The sequence below is a fragment of the Microtus oregoni genome, unplaced genomic scaffold, assembly GCF_018167655.1.
Source record: "Microtus oregoni isolate MIOR12 unplaced genomic scaffold, Mior012 000001F_ref0000356, whole genome shotgun sequence".
NCBI classification, from domain to species: Eukaryota; Metazoa; Chordata; class Mammalia; order Rodentia; family Cricetidae; genus Microtus; species Microtus oregoni.
In genome coordinates, this window is record NW_024543060.1 from 74887991 (window position 1) to 74908577 (window position 20587).

The 20587-nt window shown below is 37.8% G+C and overlaps 1 protein-coding gene across 4 annotated transcripts in view; it reads left to right on the plus strand.

Moving 5' to 3' along the window:
* Nucleotides 1–20587, plus strand: part of Otogl (otogelin like) — a 123373-nt gene that overhangs the window by 82103 nt on the left and 20683 nt on the right. For 2 of the 4 annotated variants that reach the window (XM_041670772.1, XM_041670795.1), the window contains 15 exons: nt 2760–2839; nt 4687–4757; nt 6827–6830; nt 7199–7248; nt 8138–8315; nt 9118–9260; nt 9486–9509; nt 9600–9692; nt 11682–11871; nt 14731–14945; nt 16764–16905; nt 17810–17995; nt 18929–19141; nt 19532–19636; nt 19872–19979. In XM_041670772.1, coding sequence (XP_041526706.1) covers nt 2760–2839; nt 4687–4757; nt 6827–6830; nt 7199–7248; nt 8138–8315; nt 9118–9260; nt 9486–9509; nt 9600–9692; nt 11682–11871; nt 14731–14945; nt 16764–16905; nt 17810–17995; nt 18929–19141; nt 19532–19636; nt 19872–19979 — 1802 coding nt within the window. The remainder of the gene's footprint in view (nt 1–2759; nt 2840–4686; nt 4758–6826; nt 6831–7198; nt 7249–8137; nt 8316–9117; nt 9261–9485; nt 9510–9599; nt 9693–11681; nt 11872–14730; nt 14946–16763; nt 16906–17809; nt 17996–18928; nt 19142–19531; nt 19637–19871; nt 19980–20587) is intronic. The other 2 variants (XM_041670781.1, XM_041670789.1) reach the window with 1 other exon arrangement.

Genomic DNA, 20587 nt, shown 5'->3' on the forward strand with positions numbered 1-20587 from the left:
GGGATATTTTGAGGTCATTTTATACTAAAGACCTAGGAGTGTTTTTGCAGAATTATTATTACTATCAGTACTATGAAATGTTCCAGGCATGTGACTAAGTAAGGCCTAAGCCATCTCAGGAATTCTCAGCCTTCACAAAGGAGACAGACACATAAGCAGGCTCAACAGTTTGGTAAGAGCTAGAGAAGGGACCAAAATCAGCAGAACATTCAGGTGGCGTTCTTCAGGGCTGTAGAATGGCTAATCTCATCCCCCCTTTTTAGAGCAGACTAGCTGAGGCCCAGAGAAGTCAGTCACTCAGCTCTCCCTAAGGCACACAGTTTGAAGAGAGAGCGTCTGATCCACTGTGCCCTGTTTACCAAGGGCTATGAGATGAGAGGAATGAGGAACTTCTGATTTGTTATCTTTAAATTGAAACTTGTGTGCGTGCGTGCACGTGTGTGTGTGTGTGTGTGTGTGTGTGTGTGTGTGTGCATGTGTGTCTAAAGAAAGAAGTGTGATTACCTTTTGGATCTCTCAGAGTCACAAGTGCTTCTCATCATGCCCCTTCTGTGACCACATGGTAATGATGACCCCTGAAGAGGAAGTGAACAGAAGACATGTGTTTGTCACTAGGAGAAAAGCCAGTGGTAACAGGAAGTGGTGTTTAGGTGCCCTTATTCCTTTTGTAGCACAACCAGTGTCCGAGGTGACTGATGCCAGCTCCCCCAGTGCCTCCAGTGTGCTTCCTTGAAGGACTTCCCTTTCTGGAGAGGTTGAGGGGTGACTAGAAGATGCAGGGCAGCTTCTACTTGCCAAGCTCTCTCATTTGTGCATAGCCCTTGCTGTCTTGTCCTCTATGCTGACGTGTCTCTACCAACTCTTGATTGTTCCCATGGCCCAAGGGGACCCATGCACTAAGCTCATTCAAGGGCCCAAATGAATGGTCAGTCATTCTTGTCTCAGATGACTTGAGTTTCTGGTACCAAGCAACTGTTAAAGATCAAAGTGTTCCCTGAAAATGAAAGCTGTTTATGAGAAAATGTGTCAAGCAGTATACTGTGGAGCACAAATATACATTCTTCTTATTAAGTATCTTTTATAGTCATTCCTTTACACTGAGGTATTCTATCTATTTGTTGGAAGTTGGTCATAATATTAGCTGGATGACAAAGTAAAGAGAAGTCTGTTATATGTGACTATGGAGTTACTGATAAGGGATAAAATAATGGCTTTTGGAAAATGGCTTAAGAGGATAGGTATGAATTTTGTCCTCTACAAAACAATTGCGAAATAATTGAGTTAAATAAAAAAAAAATAGGGATGACCTCATTTAACGATAACCTACTGGCTTTAGCTTGTCAAATTTCCTGTAACTTTAATTTTTCTTCTGCTGCCTGATAAAGTTTCAAATGGGATTATATTGTCAATTAGAATTCCATTCTTCTAGTCCATTGTATGATACAGGCAGCTGAACGTGTATAAGCTCTTTGTATTTTAAAAGATGCATTTGTACGTGTGGAATCTAAGATATTGCTAACTAACTGTTCCTACTTAAGCCTGTTTGGCAGGAGAAAGCCTTTGCCTCACAAACACTGCCCTCTGCTGCTGACCTGTCATCGGTTCAAGTTAGTTCATGTTCACCCTGAATGGAAAACTGCACGTCTTTGTCCAACCTATTAATGCCTCAAGCAATTGGAAGTGTTTAGAGATTATTAAAAATATTATTACAGCCTGCTAGTGCATTTGAGAGGCAGATAATCAGGCCTTTTCCTATGAGGATTTGCATTAATTCTCTCTGGCATGTGTGAATCTAATAATTAGACTTGGCTGTACAGGGTGGGTTATAGTTCCTTCCAATAAAGAAACATTGGACTCTGAGATTCATCTGGGTGACAGGAAAATAGGATTTCACTCAGACTTTGGTCTCACTCCTAGGAAGAGCAGTGACCTACATGCCATCTTTAGGTTTGTGCACCCAGTGCATAAGCCCATGGCATCTCGAAAATTTTGAGACTGTCCCTTTACTTCTGTGACTCCTACAAGTAATGGGGTTTCTTATTCAAGCCACACACTTCTTGGGTCTTAAAACTTGTCATTCTCCAACTCATAATTAGATATACTCTCACCTATATCACTGAAGGAATTTGGGTACAAATATTAATTCTGCCAAGAACTCGCACCTCCGCTGTTATTCCTCCTCGTCTGTATGAAAAAAAAAAACCCTCTTCTGTGAACCACTCCGTTTCTTTCCCTGTGAGATCTCAATTCTCCTTTTAGGGAGGTTAGGGCTGAATAGTAGGCAGCGAAAGCCACTGTTGATGTTGTCTGTCCTATAAACCTCCTCAGGACAATCATAGTCAAACTTCATAGTAATCTGCTCAGATATTTGGAATATAGAAGTGAGAGAAGAGTCAGAAAGATGACTCCATGATTACGTGTGCCTGTAGATTTTAGATAGAATCTGAGTTGGGTTCCTGTTCTTCACAGTGGATATCTCACAACTGTTTCCAGGGTATTCCAGGGTATCTGATACCCTCTTCTGACCTCCGTGAGTATCTGTACACACATGACATTCTCTCTCTCTCTCTCTCTCTCTCTCTCTCTCTCTCTCTCTCTCACACACACACACACACACACACACACTTAAAAATAAAGAAGTAAAGTTCTCCCAAGTATCTGATGAGGAAGATTTTTTAAGTATACTAAACCTCAGCTGCAAATATTTAATGCGAATTTTTCTATTTACACTTTATTTCATTTATTTTTTTCATTTAAAGGGTTGAAGGATGTTTGCCGCACTGCCCCAAACATATGATCCTGGATGAGGTGACCCTTAAATGTGTTTATCCAGAAGACTGTAAGTGTGGACCTTGCTGGATTTACTGTTTAAAATGAAAAGCACAGATAATTTTTTCCTGAGAAAAATAGCTACAGTCAGAAGTTTGAGAAAGACAATAACTTATTTCAATTTCCCCGTCATCGGGCTGTTTTATAACTTCCCATTTATTTTCTAAAACATATCTATGTTGCTTCTCCTATCTCTTTCTTGTGATTTATTTTTGTTAAGACTGAGAGATTTTTGATTTTTATTGAGCTCTACATTTTTCACTGCACTCCTCCCTGTACCTCCCCTCCCCTACAACTCGCCCCCAAGGTCCCCATGCTCCCAATTTGCTCAGGAGTGCTTGTCTTTTTATACTTTCTACTTCCATGTAGGTTAGATCTAGGTATGTCTCTCTTGGTGTCCTCATTATTGTCTAAGTTCTCTGGGATTGTGATTTGTAGGCTGGTTTTCTTTGCTTTATGTTTAAAAACCACTTATAAGTGAGTACATGTAATAATTGTCTTTCTGTGTCTGGGGTACCTCACTCAAAATGATGTTTTCTAGCTCCATCCATTTTCCTTCAAAATTCAAGCTGTCGTTATTTTTTCACTGTGTAGTACTCCATTGTGTAAATGTACCACATTTTCCTCATCCATTCTTAGATCCAGGGACATTTAGGTTGTTTCCAGGTTCTGGGAATGACAAACAATGCTGCTATAAACACAGTTGAGCACATGTCCTTGTGGCACGATTGAGCATCCTTTGGATATATACCCAAAAGTGGTATTACTGGTCTTGAGGAAGATTGTTTCCTAATTTTCTGAGAAATGGCCACACTGACATCCAAAGGGGTTGTACCAGATTGCATTCCCACCAGCAGTGCCGAAGTGTTCCCCTTTCCTCACAACCTCTCCAGCATAAGTTGTCATCAGTGTTTTTGATCTTGTCCATTCTTACAGATGTAAGATGGAATCTCAGAGTTGTTTTGATTTGCATTTCTCTGATGACTAAGGATGTTGAACATTTCCTTAAGTGTCTTTCAGCCATTTTAGATTCCTTTGTGGAGAGTTCTCTATTTAGGTCTTTACTCCATTTTTTTATTGGATTATTTGTTCTTTTGATGACCAATTTCTTGAGTTCTTTGTATGTTTTGGAGATCAGACTTCTGTCTGATGTAGGGTTAGTGAAGATCTTTTCCCATTCTGTAGGCTGTCGTTTTGTCTTGTTGACCATGTCCTTTGCTTTATAGAAGCTTCTCAGTTTCAGGAGGTCCCATTTATTAATTATTTCTCTTAGTGTCTGTGCTACTGGGGTTATATTTAGGAAGTGGTTCCCTGTGCCAATGTGTTCAAGTTCCCACTTTCTCTTCTATAAGGTTCAGTGTGGCTGGCTTTATGTTGAGGTCTTTGATCCATTTGGACTTGAGTTTTGTGCATGGTGATAGATATGGGTCTATTTTCATTTTTCTACATGTTGATATGCAGTTATGCCAGCACCATTTATTAAATATGCTTTCTGTTATCCATTTGATATTTTTTGCTTCTTTGTCAAAAATCATTTGTTCAAAGGTATGTGAGTTAATATCCAGGCCTTCGCTTCATTTCTATTGGTCCTCCTTTCTGTACTTATGCCAATACCAGGCTGTTTTCAGTACTGTAGCTCTGTAGTAGAGTTTGAAGTCAGGGATTGTGATGCTTCCAGAAGTTCTTTTATTGTACAGGGTTGTTTTGACTATCCTGTTTTTTTTTTTTTTTTACTTTTCTTTCTTGTTATTTTTTTTTCCCTTAAATAGTCCCCTTGAAGGCAAAGAGCTGTCTGTGTTAGGCAAGTCTTCTTTATGTCAATACAGATTAAGGCCGGGCACCTCTGTTTCTTTGCAGGCATACCACTGATTCCCACAGAACCTGCGTTAGCGCCACCAGGTAAGGAGCCATACCCAGGGATTTGGGGAGTGCTACAATTTTAAACAGCAAAATTAGCATCCAGCAATACAAGCCTGAGCCCATTTATCCCAGCTGCTAGTACATGGACTACCAAATTGACAAAAACCCCAGAGGTGACTTTTGTTTTTATTAAGGGGCTGTGTGTGGATTCTGCAACTGGCCCAACTCTTTCTCCATTTCAGATTATGTAGGTTAGTTACTAAGGCTTCTTCCAAACTTATGGTAGTGGAGTTGGCTTTCAGAAGATGTATATAATCCAGGTTTCCTCTGGAACTTTCCTTGATATTTTGGATTCTGTCCAGACTTCTGAGGAAGTATATGGGGCTCCTACCCTCATATTCCTCTCTCATTGTGAAACTTGCTCCATGAAATGATTTCATAATTCCACTCATAGAGACTTGCTGAGATTAATATGCTCCTCCTGGGTTGTGATTTACAAAAGTTTAGTTTCAGATACTTATATTTGGTTAGCCTCAGTTGAATAATATGCCTGGTTCTCTCTGGGCACTTGGTTAGGGTGGGGATGGTTTAAGCTCATAGCCTCTATCTTATTATAAGTAATTGTTGTCAAAGTATTGTAAAACAAAGAGCACTCCATGTGTATAGCTTCCAACCAAGCACGAATCAAAAGTATTCAGAAAAATATTCCTGCGGGTTAATGACATATAGAATGTTCCTCTTATGTAGTAACATATAAAATATAAACATATAAAATGTTCCTAAAATATAAGCTAAATTATTGTTCATGTAGCTTTTACATTATACTAGGCATAATGAAATTGAAAAAGTGATCCTGAAGTATTTGAAAATACAAATATTCTGGAATAGTCAAAATCATCTCCAAAAAGACTCAGGGAATGTGGAGAGTCACATGTCTCAGTTTTAAATGTCCTGTGTTTGTCACGAGATCCCAGCCAGCACAATTCTACAGTCAGATATGGCTGGTAACCCCAGGGATGAATTTAACATCGTTGAAAGCAACATTGACCTGGAAACAATGTGTCATTTGCGTTGAGAAACATGCAACCACCAGTTACTAGATTCCTTTCTGATTTTGTGTTGTGACTAAATGAGAAATTGATATGATTTTACTTCAAAAATGACATTTAAGTCTTTATTAAACCTCACTCTCTGCATGAGTCAACATCTAGACATATGATAACATGAACACTGTTTATATGATCAATGAGTGGAATTTTAACTGTTTTTCAAGTTAAAGACTATAAAATTGGACACATGTAAGGTTTAACTGCAGAATTCACTAAAATTGCATAAGTTATCTTGTAGATTATGATAGACTGAAAATTTCTCTTAAAAAATGTGTATGTCTTCATCTCCTATTGGTCTATGTGTGGCATTTCATGGCAAATGGACTTAACTGATGTGAAGTGGTTGATTGATTTGTGACTGGACTTTGACCTAGGAGTCTTGGCCTGAATTATCCACATGGGTCCAATGTAGTCACCAGGTCAGGAAAATGATGTGACAGCAGACACAGGAGAGAGGGAGAGAGAGAGACAGTGACAGAGGCAGAGAGAGAGAGAGAGAGAGAGAGAGAGAGAGAGAGAGAGAGAGAGAGAAGGGAACATGAGCCAAGGACTCCAGGTAATCTGGAAAGGCCAAGGAAACAGTCTCCCCTAGAGCTCACAGAAGAAAGCTATACCAATGCATTGATTTTGGCAATCTCATTTCTAAAGCTGCAATATTATACATTGCTGATATTTTAAGCTTCTAAAATTTGTGATAATTTGTAACAGCAATGGGAACCACTGTGCAGTCTTTTAAATCCTGTAAATGTTAAACTACATTTCCAGCTAGGGAAGACTCCAGCCACTTGCCTTGGCTGTCCTGTTGTTCTTCAGACCGACTATTTTAGGCACAATGTCAGTACCGATAGAGGATGTTAGAAAGTGTCTTGCAGATAAGCCTGTTGAGCCTGTGTGTCAGTCTCTCCAACACACTCACACTGGGTTGCCACATGGTCCTACAGAGTATCATCTGTTCCGCCTGAAAAGAGACTATGCTGGAGGTTGACAAGTGAAAGGGACTAGATTCACAAATTAACATTGAAACCCAGTGGGGTTTTGTAGCTCCTGAGGGGTATTCAGTGATTCCCTTGATATTTTCATCTGTTCAGATAGTTGTGCTACATCATCCTATCAATGAGACTGTTTATAAAAACATCACTACGTGGTGGTATTCTAGAATCAGGAATCCTGAGTTAGAATTTGCCCATGCTATTTACCAGATTTTTCAATGGCTTCGTTTCTACATCTGCAAAATTACAAAGTTATTTTTATTCTATCTAGTTTGCTTGATACCTGAAAGGAATGAGTGAAATAGACAATGTAAAATTTCTAAGCACGGTTTTAAAAATCACATTTAGCATCCTTTCGTGGTCGCTCGCACCCCACTCACAGGGACATGTTTTTACTTCTTGTAGATGAAGACATGGTTACTCCGTCAGATGTGACTCCAACAACAGGTTTGGAATGTGAGGTATGGCTGTGTGTTTCTTTTAGCTGCTCATTGTTTCTATAGCACTTACACAGTCTGTGTATCATTGTACAAACACTAACTCCCTTTGGCAGTGTATCCAGTTAATTGCTAAAAGAGAAACAGGATATAAATTTGTAACTGTAATTTCATTGTATGTGTGTATTGTGTGTGTGTGTGTTTGTGTGATGTTTGGGCATGCATGCTCACATATGTGTATCATGTTAAAGCCAAAGGACAACTTTAGGTGTTGGTCCTTGGGACTCATCCACCTTATTTTTTGACAGAGTTTCTCAAAGACCTGGATCTTGTTGAGTAAGATGTTCTGGTTGAACAATGAGTCCAGGCATCTACTGTCTCTGTCTTTGCAGCTCTGAGTTTACAAGCATGCACCTCCTACATGACAGGCTTTTTAGCAGGAGTTCTAGAGCCTGAAGTCAAGTTTTATGATTGAAAAAAAAGCACTTTACTTATTATTGCATCTCTATGATACACAATTGTGCTCTCTTAACTAGTTTAGATAATTCTTATTAATTGATTTCTGATGGCAGTAACAAAAACAAAGCCATGGTTAAGTAAGAACTTAAGACTATTTCCTTGATAATTTGTCCTATCTAGTTTGGGTGTTTGAAAAAAGAAAAAAAAAAAACCTCTTGCTTAAATGTCTGATACTTCTGATCTCAAGTGAGTGTTAATGTAAATCTTAAGTATATATTGATTATTACAGAGATGGTCTGACAACAAAAGTTGGAGCGAATTCTGAATTATCTTTCAAAAGGTTTTGGTTAATTGCGTGTCTACTTACGAGAACAATGTCAATGCGAAATGTAAACTCCAATGAAAGCATTAGCTGAGCTTGCGAACTTAACTGGTTTTGCTCTTCTGTTCTCAGCCTCAACAGTTTGATCCTGTTTACAACTGTAGCCAGTACATCTGCCTTAATATGGAATGGACCTTTTACAACTGGTCGCTGAACTGCCCAAAGGACTTGGAAATGCCAGATTGTGGATTCCGGGGGTGGCCTGTTCAAGTGAACAGTGATATATGCTGTCCCGAGTGGGAATGTCCCTGTGAGTTTGTGTTTCTCATACGGTGAACCGTGTCTCTGAATCAGAGAACAGTGTTGAGGTTTTTTGTTTTGTTTTGTGTTTTGTTGTTTGTTTTGAGATTATCATGTCAATACACACACACACACAGAGAAACACACACACACACACACACACACACATCCCTTTTCCCCATATACCTCAAGTATATTTTAATGAGGTGTTTTAAAAAATGTTTCCTCATTTAGAACAGAGTGCATTAAAACAGATTCAGAAAACTTGAAGGAAACAAGGCAGATTCTTGTATGAACAGAATGGATCTTGTAATTGACTGTGATCTTGCTTCCCTGCCTATAGCAGGTATTAGCATCTCAGGAACTTGTTACGGCAGAGTGCTTGATCCCATCCCTAGATTTTCTGGTCCTTGGAGTAGGTCTGGGTAATTTGTGTTTAAAAATGTATTTTAAAGCAATTTTACACACACTTTTATGTTCTTTGGTTAAAAGTCTCCCTCATTATTTTCTCTTATCTTCCTCTCCACACAGAGATTTAAGCTACAAGAAGAGGAAGTTATATTTCCCAGTAAGGTGGCCACTTGTACATTGTCCCCACCCATGGAAATAATCCCCATCCATGATCACACAACAAATCCCAGTTAAGTGCGGTGGGACACACACACACACACACACACACACACACACACACACACAAATACAACATGAGAGTAGCAGGGGAGTTGGAAAGAAGGTATATTTTTAAGAGAGAAATTAGTTCTAAAATTCAAATAGTAATTTAAAAACTTCCACTCCGCACGATTTTGTCCTAGGTCGGTGCTCCATGTTGTCAGAGCTGAGCATCATCACATTTGATGGAAACAGTGCTGCCCTCTCCAGCAAGGCTTCTTACATCCTAGTAAGAATCCCCGGGGAAATTGTAGTTGTTCACATTGAAAAATGTTCCACGAATCAGGTAGGTTATCACCCATCTTGTGGCCATTTCTTCCTAAATCTGTAGCTCATGGTAACATCCTGGATTCCACAGTGATAAAATACTAAATGAGACTGATCTCTTAGTATTGAAACAAAGGAAGTTTTCATGGAAAGTATTTGTCATAGATTTATAATATTACTCTGATGGTTTTGAAGGATAATCAATGCATTTATTTTAAATGCGTGTCTTTCTTTATTCCCCCAGAATGGAAATGCCCTTAAAAAGCCAGTGAGTATCTGTGAATAATTTTGTAAGCTCCTTTTGCCTGTCACTAACACTCTTTAACATCATAACACTTTAATTTGTTTCCAAATGAAGGCATCTTTTGGAAGAATCTCAGGACTTTGTTTTAAGAAGCTAAACGTGACAATATCTACACACAAAATACTTATCAACAGAGCAGCAAGAAAGGTAAGAGCATGCAATTAAGATATGTTCTCACATGGGATTAGAGGAGGAAATTATGCAAAATAATCATCTCCACAAAAGGAGAAATTAGATATGCGTGGTTTTTTTTTTTTTGCTGTCATGGAAAAGCATATTTTTGTCATGGAACGTTAAAAGATGTGTTTCTTAGTTTGGTACTTTCCCTCCATCTATGTGAAGGCATTTCAGATAGTTACCCTCCATGGGACCGATGGAGGGCCACATTACACCTGCTGCGCACTCTCAGATGATGTGTGAGCCACCAAACTTCATCTTCCAGAGCTAAGATTCATGTTTCAAGTCAGGTGAAGGAAAGGATGTGGAGAGGAAGGAGGACAGTGTAGAAAACAGCAGTAGCAAACACATGTCAGGGAGAGCCTCAGCAGAAAGGCAGACTGATGGCTTGTTCAAGAGCGTTGACACCATTCTATTTTAATGAATAAGTACTAACTTAAAAATAAAAATAACATATTCAAATTTATTCTAATAACATAAACAAAGCAATGAAATGCTTGAAAGGAGTTGAGTGATTTTATAGGAAAAGATATAATCTGAGGAATCTGTTTAGCATGTAAAATTGAATTGTCCTGAATAAATTGGAGCATGGGGACCTTGAGAGAGGGTTGAAGAGGAGGGGAGAGACGGGGAGGGGAGCAGAGAAAAATGTAGAGCTCAATAAAAATCAATAAAAAATAACTTAAACAAACTGACTTGTCAGATGAATACATCATTTAGATCTAAATGGCTCAATCTAAAAAATAAGGAAAAATGTACAAAGGTTTTGCTTTAAATGGATGGCCTACTATCTTGCTTTCTATACATAATTACTGCATCGCCACAATTCCCTAGATTCTATGATGTAATTAATATTAAAATGAATATAAAATAAGATAGCAAAAGAGTTTAACTAAGTAAAACTTAAAATATGCAAGTATGGTAATTTTTAGATGATAGCCCTTGCATTTTTTATTTTGATAGAAGTTGATAGAGTATATAGTAAATAGCCTCAAATATAGTAAATACTATTATTTTGAGCATTTGGTTAGAGGAGATTATTATTTTTTTCCTCAGTTGAACTTATTCCTGGACAGTTGCTGGTCATTTGTTAAATTAATATCCAGCTATTAAGAATATTATTTGAGACGTTACAGCACTGATACTAATATGAATTAACCTGCAGTTGTGTGGCTTTTGTATTATTGTTTGCTGATTGAAAAATAGGAGGTATAGGGATTAAAATTATGAGCGATATATCAGAGAAATACAGAAAGGAAGTGATATACTCAGAGAGGGGGTCAAACAGGCCTATGTGGAGGAGATGAATCCTGAGGTCTTAAAGAATGGGAAGAAACCAGGGAATAGAAGAGGCAACAGGATTAGGGTCCAAACATGGAGACCCAGAAGAATGCTGAGAGTGTTAACTACCAAAAGTGCTGTTACTTATAGCTCATGGTTCTATATCATGGTAATGACCTCAAATCATTGTTTTTTTTTAAAAGTATAATCTCCTTGGGCTGTCTACATTAAAATATCAAGTAGACATGCTGAAAATTAAGTCCAGAATCTCAACAAAATCAAAAAAGCAGAATCACTGAGATTCTTAATCTTTGTTAAGTTTGAAAGATGGTTCTTCTGAACATTATTACTCTTGAATCTTGGGTTAGAAAAAAAAGGATCTCTGTCTTAAATTAATACTAGTAAATAATGGTCTGGTCATCATGTTGAGGGAATCAGACTAAAGAAAATACGTGAAACAAATTTACTTTTCAGGAAGAGTAAAATACAAAGAGAGAAGACTGAATATAGCAAGGCGTAGCAAAGGGTCAACAAGAAGACTAGAAGTTATCAGAAGATGTAGGGTGGCAGAGAAGTAAACTTTTACACACTAAAAAATCCTATATTATATAAAAGGCTAATTTTATTTTCTTTATTTTAAGAAATCTTCCTTTAAGGGCTATATGTATGTTATTCTAGGTAGATGTGGATTCTATTGTCGTGCCTTTGCCCTTTTCAAGTCAAGAGCTGTTCATAGAAGATTCTGGCACCATGTATGTGATTACTACTCCTGCCGGGTTAGTCATAAAGTGGGCTCACCTTACAGGAATCATAGACATTCACTTCGGACCCAAGTTTAACTTGTCGTCCTATACAGAAGGACTCTGTGGTGAGTTCTGATGTTGATATCTCTTGTTTTCTTATGTGTTTTCCTTTTTACATTACATTGTTTTGGACACCCATGGCCCACTTTGCAAATTGAGATGTGATGGTCATGCTCAATGATACATGAGAGTACTTTAGGTATCAATGACTTTCAACAAAGGCTAATGAAGTAAGGAAATGTATTTCAAGTTAGATATTCAATTTAAATTCACATTTGTTATATCTTATTACATATGTATTAGTCATCTTTACAGAACATTCTTAAGTTTTTAAGTATATTTTAATTCACTTAATTTTAGCTTGCATTAATATATTGGTCCCAGAGTTATCTTAATTTATGTGATTAAAACACAATGTATAAAGATAAAACGGCTTTTATATATTTGTTTCTTTCTTACATTTGAATGTTTGAAAATGGGAAAAACATAAGCCATTTGGAAGAGTTTAGTGTTCTGAATATTTATGCCAGTTTTATCATAAAATGTATGCTTCATGTTCACCATTATGCCTAGACTTAATTTTATAATATTCAAAACACACACACATGAAATTATAAGTCAAACTAGACATATCTGCAGCCATATAACAAAAGTTAGAAATTACTAGATCTTTTGTGTCTTAGAAAGTACAGTATAAGGGCCCTTTCACAATGTGATCTAAACACAATATTACATTTTTTGGAACTGAATTTTATATTAATATTTTGTTAAATATGGTTTATATATTTCTTCACCTACCAAGAATATTTAACATTAAACGTAGCACAAACTTCTGTGATGATTTAAGATTATCATCCTCAAAATAGTTATTATTGAGTGTAAATAATAACTCATTATTTTTTGAGTAATAAACTCAACTTTGGGAATTCATAATCATTCCTAGGATCTATCTCTTCTATATAGTATGTTTTTTTATTTGATTTTCATGATATTTTGCTCTTATGAAGCCAGTCATTTGGCTAACTAAATTCTAAATAAACAGTGTAGGTTAGAGACTAGGGTTACATTTGTGCTAGTCACAGATCGTTGCCTAAGTACATAATTACTGTGGTAGATATATGGTTAATTAAAGTGATGTCTGTGTTTCATCAAGACTGCTAGTCTGAGTGCTGGCTGAAGAAGCTAGTCAAAAAGAGTGAGGCCCAAACTGAGAGGATGCCAGATGGAACGCCATTATTATATTTTTTTATTTTTAAAAATTTTTTATTTAAAAGTTTTTTTTTCATTTTACATACCAATCAGTTCCCCCTCCCTCCCCTCCTCCTGCTCCTTCCTACCTTTTCCTCACCCAACCTCCCATCCACTCCTCAGAAAGTGTAAGACCTTCCATGGGGAGTCAACTAAGTCTGGAATACCAAGTTGAGGCAGGACCAAGCCCCTGGTATCACAGTTGAGCAAGGTATCAGTCCTTAGGAAGTGGACTCCAAAAAGCCAGTTCATCCTGGTCCCACTGCCATTATTGGCATCAAATTCTTCATAGTATTGCAAACCCCTTGCATGGTGGTTAAAATGAAAACATTTTTGAAAATGCATTTAAAGCTAACACATAGTTTTGCTATTACTTCTCATTATAAAAGTTTAGATGTAAAGAACAGAGACTACTTTGATGTATGAGGTTATCTAGAGAATCTGACAGACTTTACTCTTGATGATATTCCTGTCTTGGGATTATAGTTTGAAGCTTAAAGAAAATGTTTAATTCACATGTTTTATGGAATAAAGTCCCGAGAATTAAGAAAAATGACAGTTTAAATTAGGGTGGGATTTGGGTGAGGTTTGATTAGGGCCCTGGGGACATTTCTCTATGCTATTTTTGGCTCTAAACTCCACTGTTGAATAGTAAACTAATTTGTCTGGCCTTTCTCAAAGAAGCGCAAAACTAGAGCACACCAACAAGTCTGAATACTTTGAAAAAATAGTATCTCTCACCACCAATCCTAGTTCGTACACTGACAGTGATATCCTAATATTGAATAAATCTTTGTTCCTCAGGTGACTGCCATCAACTGCCTAATTTTGTCTGAATTGTTTATGATCTGTAATTTATAATTTGTCTAGATTATACCATTTAGTTTCTTTCCTCATTGCTGTTATATGATATCCCAACAAAAGTAATTTAAGGGAAAGTATTTATTCTGATTCACAGTTGAAAAATATGGTATCCCATGGCAGGGAAATCAGGACAGCAGAAGCTTGAAGCAACAGGCTGTGTTATACTCACAATCAGGAAGCAGAGAACCATGAATATTTATCTTTGTTTGTTCTTTCTATTAAGTCTAAAACCCAAGGCCTGGGACTCGTGCCTCCCACTTTTCGTCTGGATCTTTCTACTTCACTAAACCCAGCCCACATATTTCCTCACAGACATGCACAAAGGCTAGATAATCCCTCAAAGGTCTGTCCATAGAGTGATTCATAGATGATTCTACATTCGCTCAAGTGAATAGTTAGCACTAATCATTTTAATGACCCATTCCTGGAGTTATGTCATAAACTACATAATGGAATAGAAACAACTGTTAAAAAAAACTTTACTAGGTTTAGACCAGATTTTGCTTGTAGAATGGAAGACTGGAATTCATTCATAAAACATTTGCTGTTCTAGAAAGTATTTAATTTCATTTTAATTCGATACTGTAGAAGCAAAATATTCATATACATGATTTCCTTCATATTCACTTAACATATATATTTAATAAAAAAGACATAATTTTAAAGTTTCTATCAATGCCAAATTTAAGAGATAACCAATTGAGATGCTTATAATTTCATTCAGAACAATTTGTTTAAAACCAACTATTAAAGCCAATTGAGTTGGTGATAATGAAGGTTTTTGCCATCTAAAAGCTGCATGTGCTTTCAAGGAATTTGCAATGACGACCCAGATGATGACCTCAGGATGCAGAATGGCACCATTATTACCAACATGGAAGACATAGAATTATTCATCGGAAGTTGGGAAATTGAGAAATCATTTGAAGTCACAATGAGAAGACCCGTTAGGAATTGTACTGAACATGATTGCAGCCATTGCATCGAGTTATTGAACAGAGACGTTTTCATTCTGTGCCATGACAAAGTAAGTTAAAAGTAGCCAGAAATGAGCAATTGCATTTGAGTTTCTGAGAGAAGGAAAAGCCCTAGGCTTCCAATCCTGCTATGGTATTATACTGAAAATAGCTTCTCTCTGGTCCTTCTGTCTGTACATTTGAAGTTCAGAGATGTTTAATCTTCATAAACTTATAGAGACAGGAAGGATAATTGTAGTTTTTTCCTCCTATGCTTTGTTAGAATTGTATAACTTTCAGGGAAATGGAATTTTCCCTGAATAAATTTCTCTAGCTGAAATAGATCACTGGTACTTGATAGCCTTGTGTAAGAATGAAGACAGTGAAGTTTTAATTGATTCCTATGATGCTATCCTCTAGTGTGAATAACACAGCCATCACTTGATCAATTTGATTGATTTTTGTGTGCTCTTGTTTCCTCAGTTTATGAACTCCCCCCTCCTCACTCTCTTGCTTTCTTAGTTTATGTGATTAGTAAATAGATTCAGAGATCCATGTTGATAAAAAAATTCTTGTTAAAGAGAAAAGGACAAACTAATACAAAATTTTGTAAGCCATTTACACTAGCATGTATTAGGAATTGTGCTAGAATTCTGTGATGCACAGATAAGGTCCTCACTGTGCCTCTAGTTTAAAAGAAGGGGAATCTGTTGTTGTAATTTGAGCGGCGGGGCTGCGTCCCCAGCACCCCGGCTGCCTGGCTAGCTTAAGCCCCGAAATGACAACACACAAACTGTATTCATTTAAACACTGCTTGGCCCATTTCTATCTAGCCTCTTCTAGGCTAATTCTCACATATTAATTTAGCTCATTTCTAATCATCTGTGTAGCACCGCTAGGTGTGCTTACCGGGAAGATTCTAGCCTACGTCCATCCTGGGTTGGAACTTCATCACGTGTGCCCGGGAGAGGGGAGCATGGCGTCTCTGCTCCAGAGAGCAGAGCTGTCGAGTCTGAGCTCCCTTCCTCTTCCTCCCAGCATTCTGTTCTGTTTACTCCTCCCACCTATGTTTTAACCTATCAGGGCCAAGCAGTTTCTTTATTGCTTAACCAATGAAATCAACAGATTGATATATGACACTCCCACATCAATCTGTGAAGTGATAGTTATAATACATGGTATGGAGATACGTATGAGTTCAGCTTTAGGAAAGCCTTCAGGAAGATTCACACATCTGAGCCATCTAAGACCACATATTGCCAAAAAAAGGAGGGGGGAGAGAGAAAGATCTCGACACTGAAAGCAATGTGGATAAGAGAATATTTGGTACAAAAGTCCATGCAAGGAGAATACTGAGGCATTTTGGTGCAGCCTATCCAGGTGAAGGGCAGTCTAGGGAGAAGAATGAGTAAGTTATAGTTCAGAAGAAACCCATGTGGACGACCGTGCTAGGCAGGCAAGCATATTCTACAGTCATATTTTAAATGCATGCACATGAAAGTGAACACACATGCACTTTCTTGTTATTTAAATCTGTTTTAAAGCATCATCAATTCTTTCCTTTATAAATTCTTTTTTTGGGGGGTGTGTGTGGCAAAAACGGTTTTGAAAAATTGAGGTTTAAGAGAAACTTTGATGATGTTAATTTACTGCTCTGAATATTTTAACTTCATTGAAGTCGCGTCTCATGATGCAGCTCTGGCTAACCTGAACTTGCTATGTAGATCAAGCTGGTATCAAACGCATCAATCTTCCTGCCTCTGCACCCCATGTGCTGGCACAAAAGGAATGCTCTGACCTGATATTTCAAATGGTTTTGGGTTAGCTCATGGCTTTTGGGGAAGTTGAACATGACAGATTTTTTTTAATATGGTAAAATGCATCTCTAGGTCTCACCATTGGACTTTTGTGAAAAGATGTGGATCAACTACACCTATCTCTGGAGCTATGAATGCGATGCCATCTCTGCATATGCGGCTCTGTGCAACAAGTTTGATATCTGCATTCGGTGGAGGACACCTGACTATTGCCGTGAGTGACCGCTAGCACAGTGATATCTTCTAACCATTCTAGAACCTCCTCCTCTTCCCAGTCCGTCGTCCATTTACTTTGAGTCACAGAATGACTTAGGAAATCGAACGTGAATGGAGAATGAAAACAAATGTCACCGTGAAAGAGTTGTCACTGAGTTTCAGAAATAAGAGGGAATTTGGCTCTGTATCCTTCTTCTGTTCCCCTCTTGGTGTGTTACCAGAGGAATCTCCACTCTTGATTCATCATGAACATCTAGCATCTCCAGTTTCACTAGACACGCTGAAATTGTTCCCCATCAAGACTGTACCAATTTATACCACCTCCCACAAGTTGAATATTCATTTTTTAACAGTGTGACATTTTATGAACAGTAGAAATCAACAAGAATTATTAAAACATCATTTAGAAACTGCTCAGCAATGCTTCTTTTTGGCAGTAAATGATTAAACCTCTATAGGCAGTTCTCTCTCTCTCTCTCTCTCTCTCTCTCTCACACACACACACACACACTTAGTATGAGTTACACATTTAAGGAGTGTTTCCATAATTATCTTGCAGAGAAAATGAGAAATTGTATCTCTGGCTGCATGGTGCAGTAGTTTTGTAATAGTCGACTCCATATATTTATGTGAAAGCTACTTGGACTGAAAATTAAAAATATATGTTTGATATGAATTAAAGAAACACTTTCAACTACAACACTGAGTACCATCTAGATATTTGAAGGATGCCTTTGAAGTCACCAGGCTTACGTTATTTGTTATGCAGTAAATGAAAAATAATCTTTAAAGTGAAACCACGCGAAATTTGTATCTGCACTGCAGGCTGATTGCTCTTTCTCGACCAGAATTCACGTAGATTATGTTGATTATTAGCAAATTCTGTCCTTTATTGCCGACAGCTTTGAGCTGCCCGGAGGGAAAGGAATACCAGCCCTGTGTGAGGCCCTGTGAGGCAAGAACGTGTCTCAATAAATGGTTCTATGGGCACTCCTCCTGTCTGAATTTGAGAGAGGACTGTGTGTGCAAGAACGGAACCATTCTTCACCGGCCAGATAAAACACTGTGCATCCCAGAGCGAGAATGTGGTAAGGACCCAAGCGCAAAGTGATTGCCCAGGAATCCAGCCATCACACGTGTATGATATCTTTTAAATACTGGAAATATATGCTGAGGAAAACTCATCAAAGATTGCCCACGTGTTGGAAAGGAAACGAATTTGTAATTTGCTTTTAATACGGATTGAGTTGGAGTTAAAATTAGGATATTTGATAATGATGGTCCTCAATCTTTAATAACTAGGAAAGAGCAAGGCAAATTAAAAATTAAAAGTAATTTGTGGGGTCAATTTAAGTTCTAATTATTTTTTCTGTGGTGGTTCACTTTTGCCTCTGTGATTCTGAGGCTGTGAATGGAGAAATTAACAGGACTTAGTCCCTATGGTTATAACACAGAAACATAAAATAGTTAAAAAAAACATTTTGTGCATTCAGTGTCTTAAGAAATTAAGAATGCAGGAAATGGCAGATAGCATTATTATCTAGGGAAAACACTTAACTACTCTATGTTCATATTCAAATTATTTTTGGCATATTTTCTTTATGGTTGTGACTGATTAGAAAAGCGCAGAATTCTGAAAGTTGCAACACAGCACTTTGTCAATCATTTGGGTCTTAAACCATGGCAAGAAGAAAAGAAATTTTGCTAATGATTAAATGGAAGGGCAGGTAGAATAGAAATGTAAGGATACTTTGAGAAACAGGTTTGTGACTGCCAGTAAGGAAAGTGCCCATGGAAGGTTGTAGAAAATAAAAGTGTTTTCTGTGGACTTCATATCAACTTTGGTTAAAGAGCAATGCAATGTACTAGCTGAAGAAAGAAACAGAAGAATCTGAGACAGTATATATTCATGACCTGCATTTTTATTGGTGGAAGAGTAATGATCCAAAATTTAAGACGTCATGACTTGACTTGCTGTAGTGCCAGGTTGTAAATGAAATAACATTGTTGATCTTTTAAAGTGTGCACTGACAGTGAAGATCAACCCCGCAGTGCTGGGGAGATTTGGAATGGGGGCGTTGATGAGTGTGCCCTCTACAAATGTCTGGAGGATGGAAGCATTATTCCGATAGAGCCCGTCTGTGAAGAAGAGCCCTCCCCCATTTGTGAACGAGAAGCTGAAGTTGTCATGCGCATCGTTGATAAGCTGACCTGTTGCTCTAAAGAAGTTTGCGGTATGTGGATAAACTCGAGCCTTGTAAATATGTATGCCAATGACTGTGAAAAGCACGGCAGGCTAACTATGAAGTACTTCCATAAATGTCATTTTCTCAAAATGGGTTATAAAATTCATGTTAAAATACTTGCCAGTAACTATTAATAATATTCAGCAGCTTATGACAAAAGGCAGGACTCTGAACCTCTGGTTCATGACAATAAAGGGTGCAAGAAAATCCCAGAGGATCCTTAGAGCTGGTGCAACCTCTTATACAGCCAGTTTTGTTTCTGTTGGGCTTCACTGGAGTGAAAGCGCCTTTGGTGGAGCCAGTTCCCCACTCTGAGATGGCAGCATTAGACTCCAGTTGGGCTCACTGCTACTGTAACACTCTCCTGCTTATTTCTAGGCTGCGACATGACCTTGTGTGACACAACCATCCCAATATGCACGGGTAGTCAGAAGCTGATGGTTGGCTATAGCGCTCTTTCTTGCTGTCCACAGTATGAATGTGGTAAGTCAATCTATTAGGGAAAATAAAGCTCACGTTCTAAATAGCCGAGGAGGCTTCCTTCCTCTGGGTTTCTATGGATGGAATTTATTGTAAAAGATCGTGAAGTTGCTAATCGCTAAAAATGCCTTTATATTAAGATTGTCACTCAATTCAGAGAGACAAAAGCAATAGTCTCATTTTAATTTACCCGTTGTTTCCCTCATACAAATTTTCAAATGTATTTGTGATTCTGCAGAGTGTGATACAGTGAAATGTCCCAACATTTCGACACCAGATTGCAGAGAAGACCAGTTTACGCTTCAGGTTCAACAAGGAGAACCCTGCTGTTTCTACCCTTTCTGTGGTGAGTTCTCTAGAGATAATTGTTGCAAGAAGAGAAAGGAACTGGGGAGCATCTATTTGCCGTGACTCTCATGGGACTTGTGGCAAGCGGTATTATGTTATCTTGTAGGGATTGCTCTGAATAAAATTGATAGAAAGCAGAGGACATCGTAAATGACTCTCAATAGTGTTACAGCCAGTACTTACCCCATCAACAAAGCTACGTGTACCTCTCAAACATGATCCAAATAATAGAATACGGGCTTTTCTTTAACGAGGCAGATATCTATCTTTCGAAAAGAAAATTTAGTGTGGGATAGTCTAGAAGACTTAACTAGAATAATATATAAGACCATTTAATAACTTAATGTCTACATAGCATCTGTGAACTATGATGATTTCTAGAAAGCATAGGAGAATCAGACACATCTAGGAAGTACCTAGCACAAAGCATTATGTTTGTTCAACTAGAAAGTTAATAATAAGGAAAACTCTTTCCCCCCAGTTCAAGAGAATCATCACACCAGTAATCAAGACATTTCCTCGAATTCCATTGTTTCCTTGACTGCATGTGTCTAGATTAAATTCCAACAATGATTTAAGGGCAAGTGCAAGAGTCAAGAGGAAGAA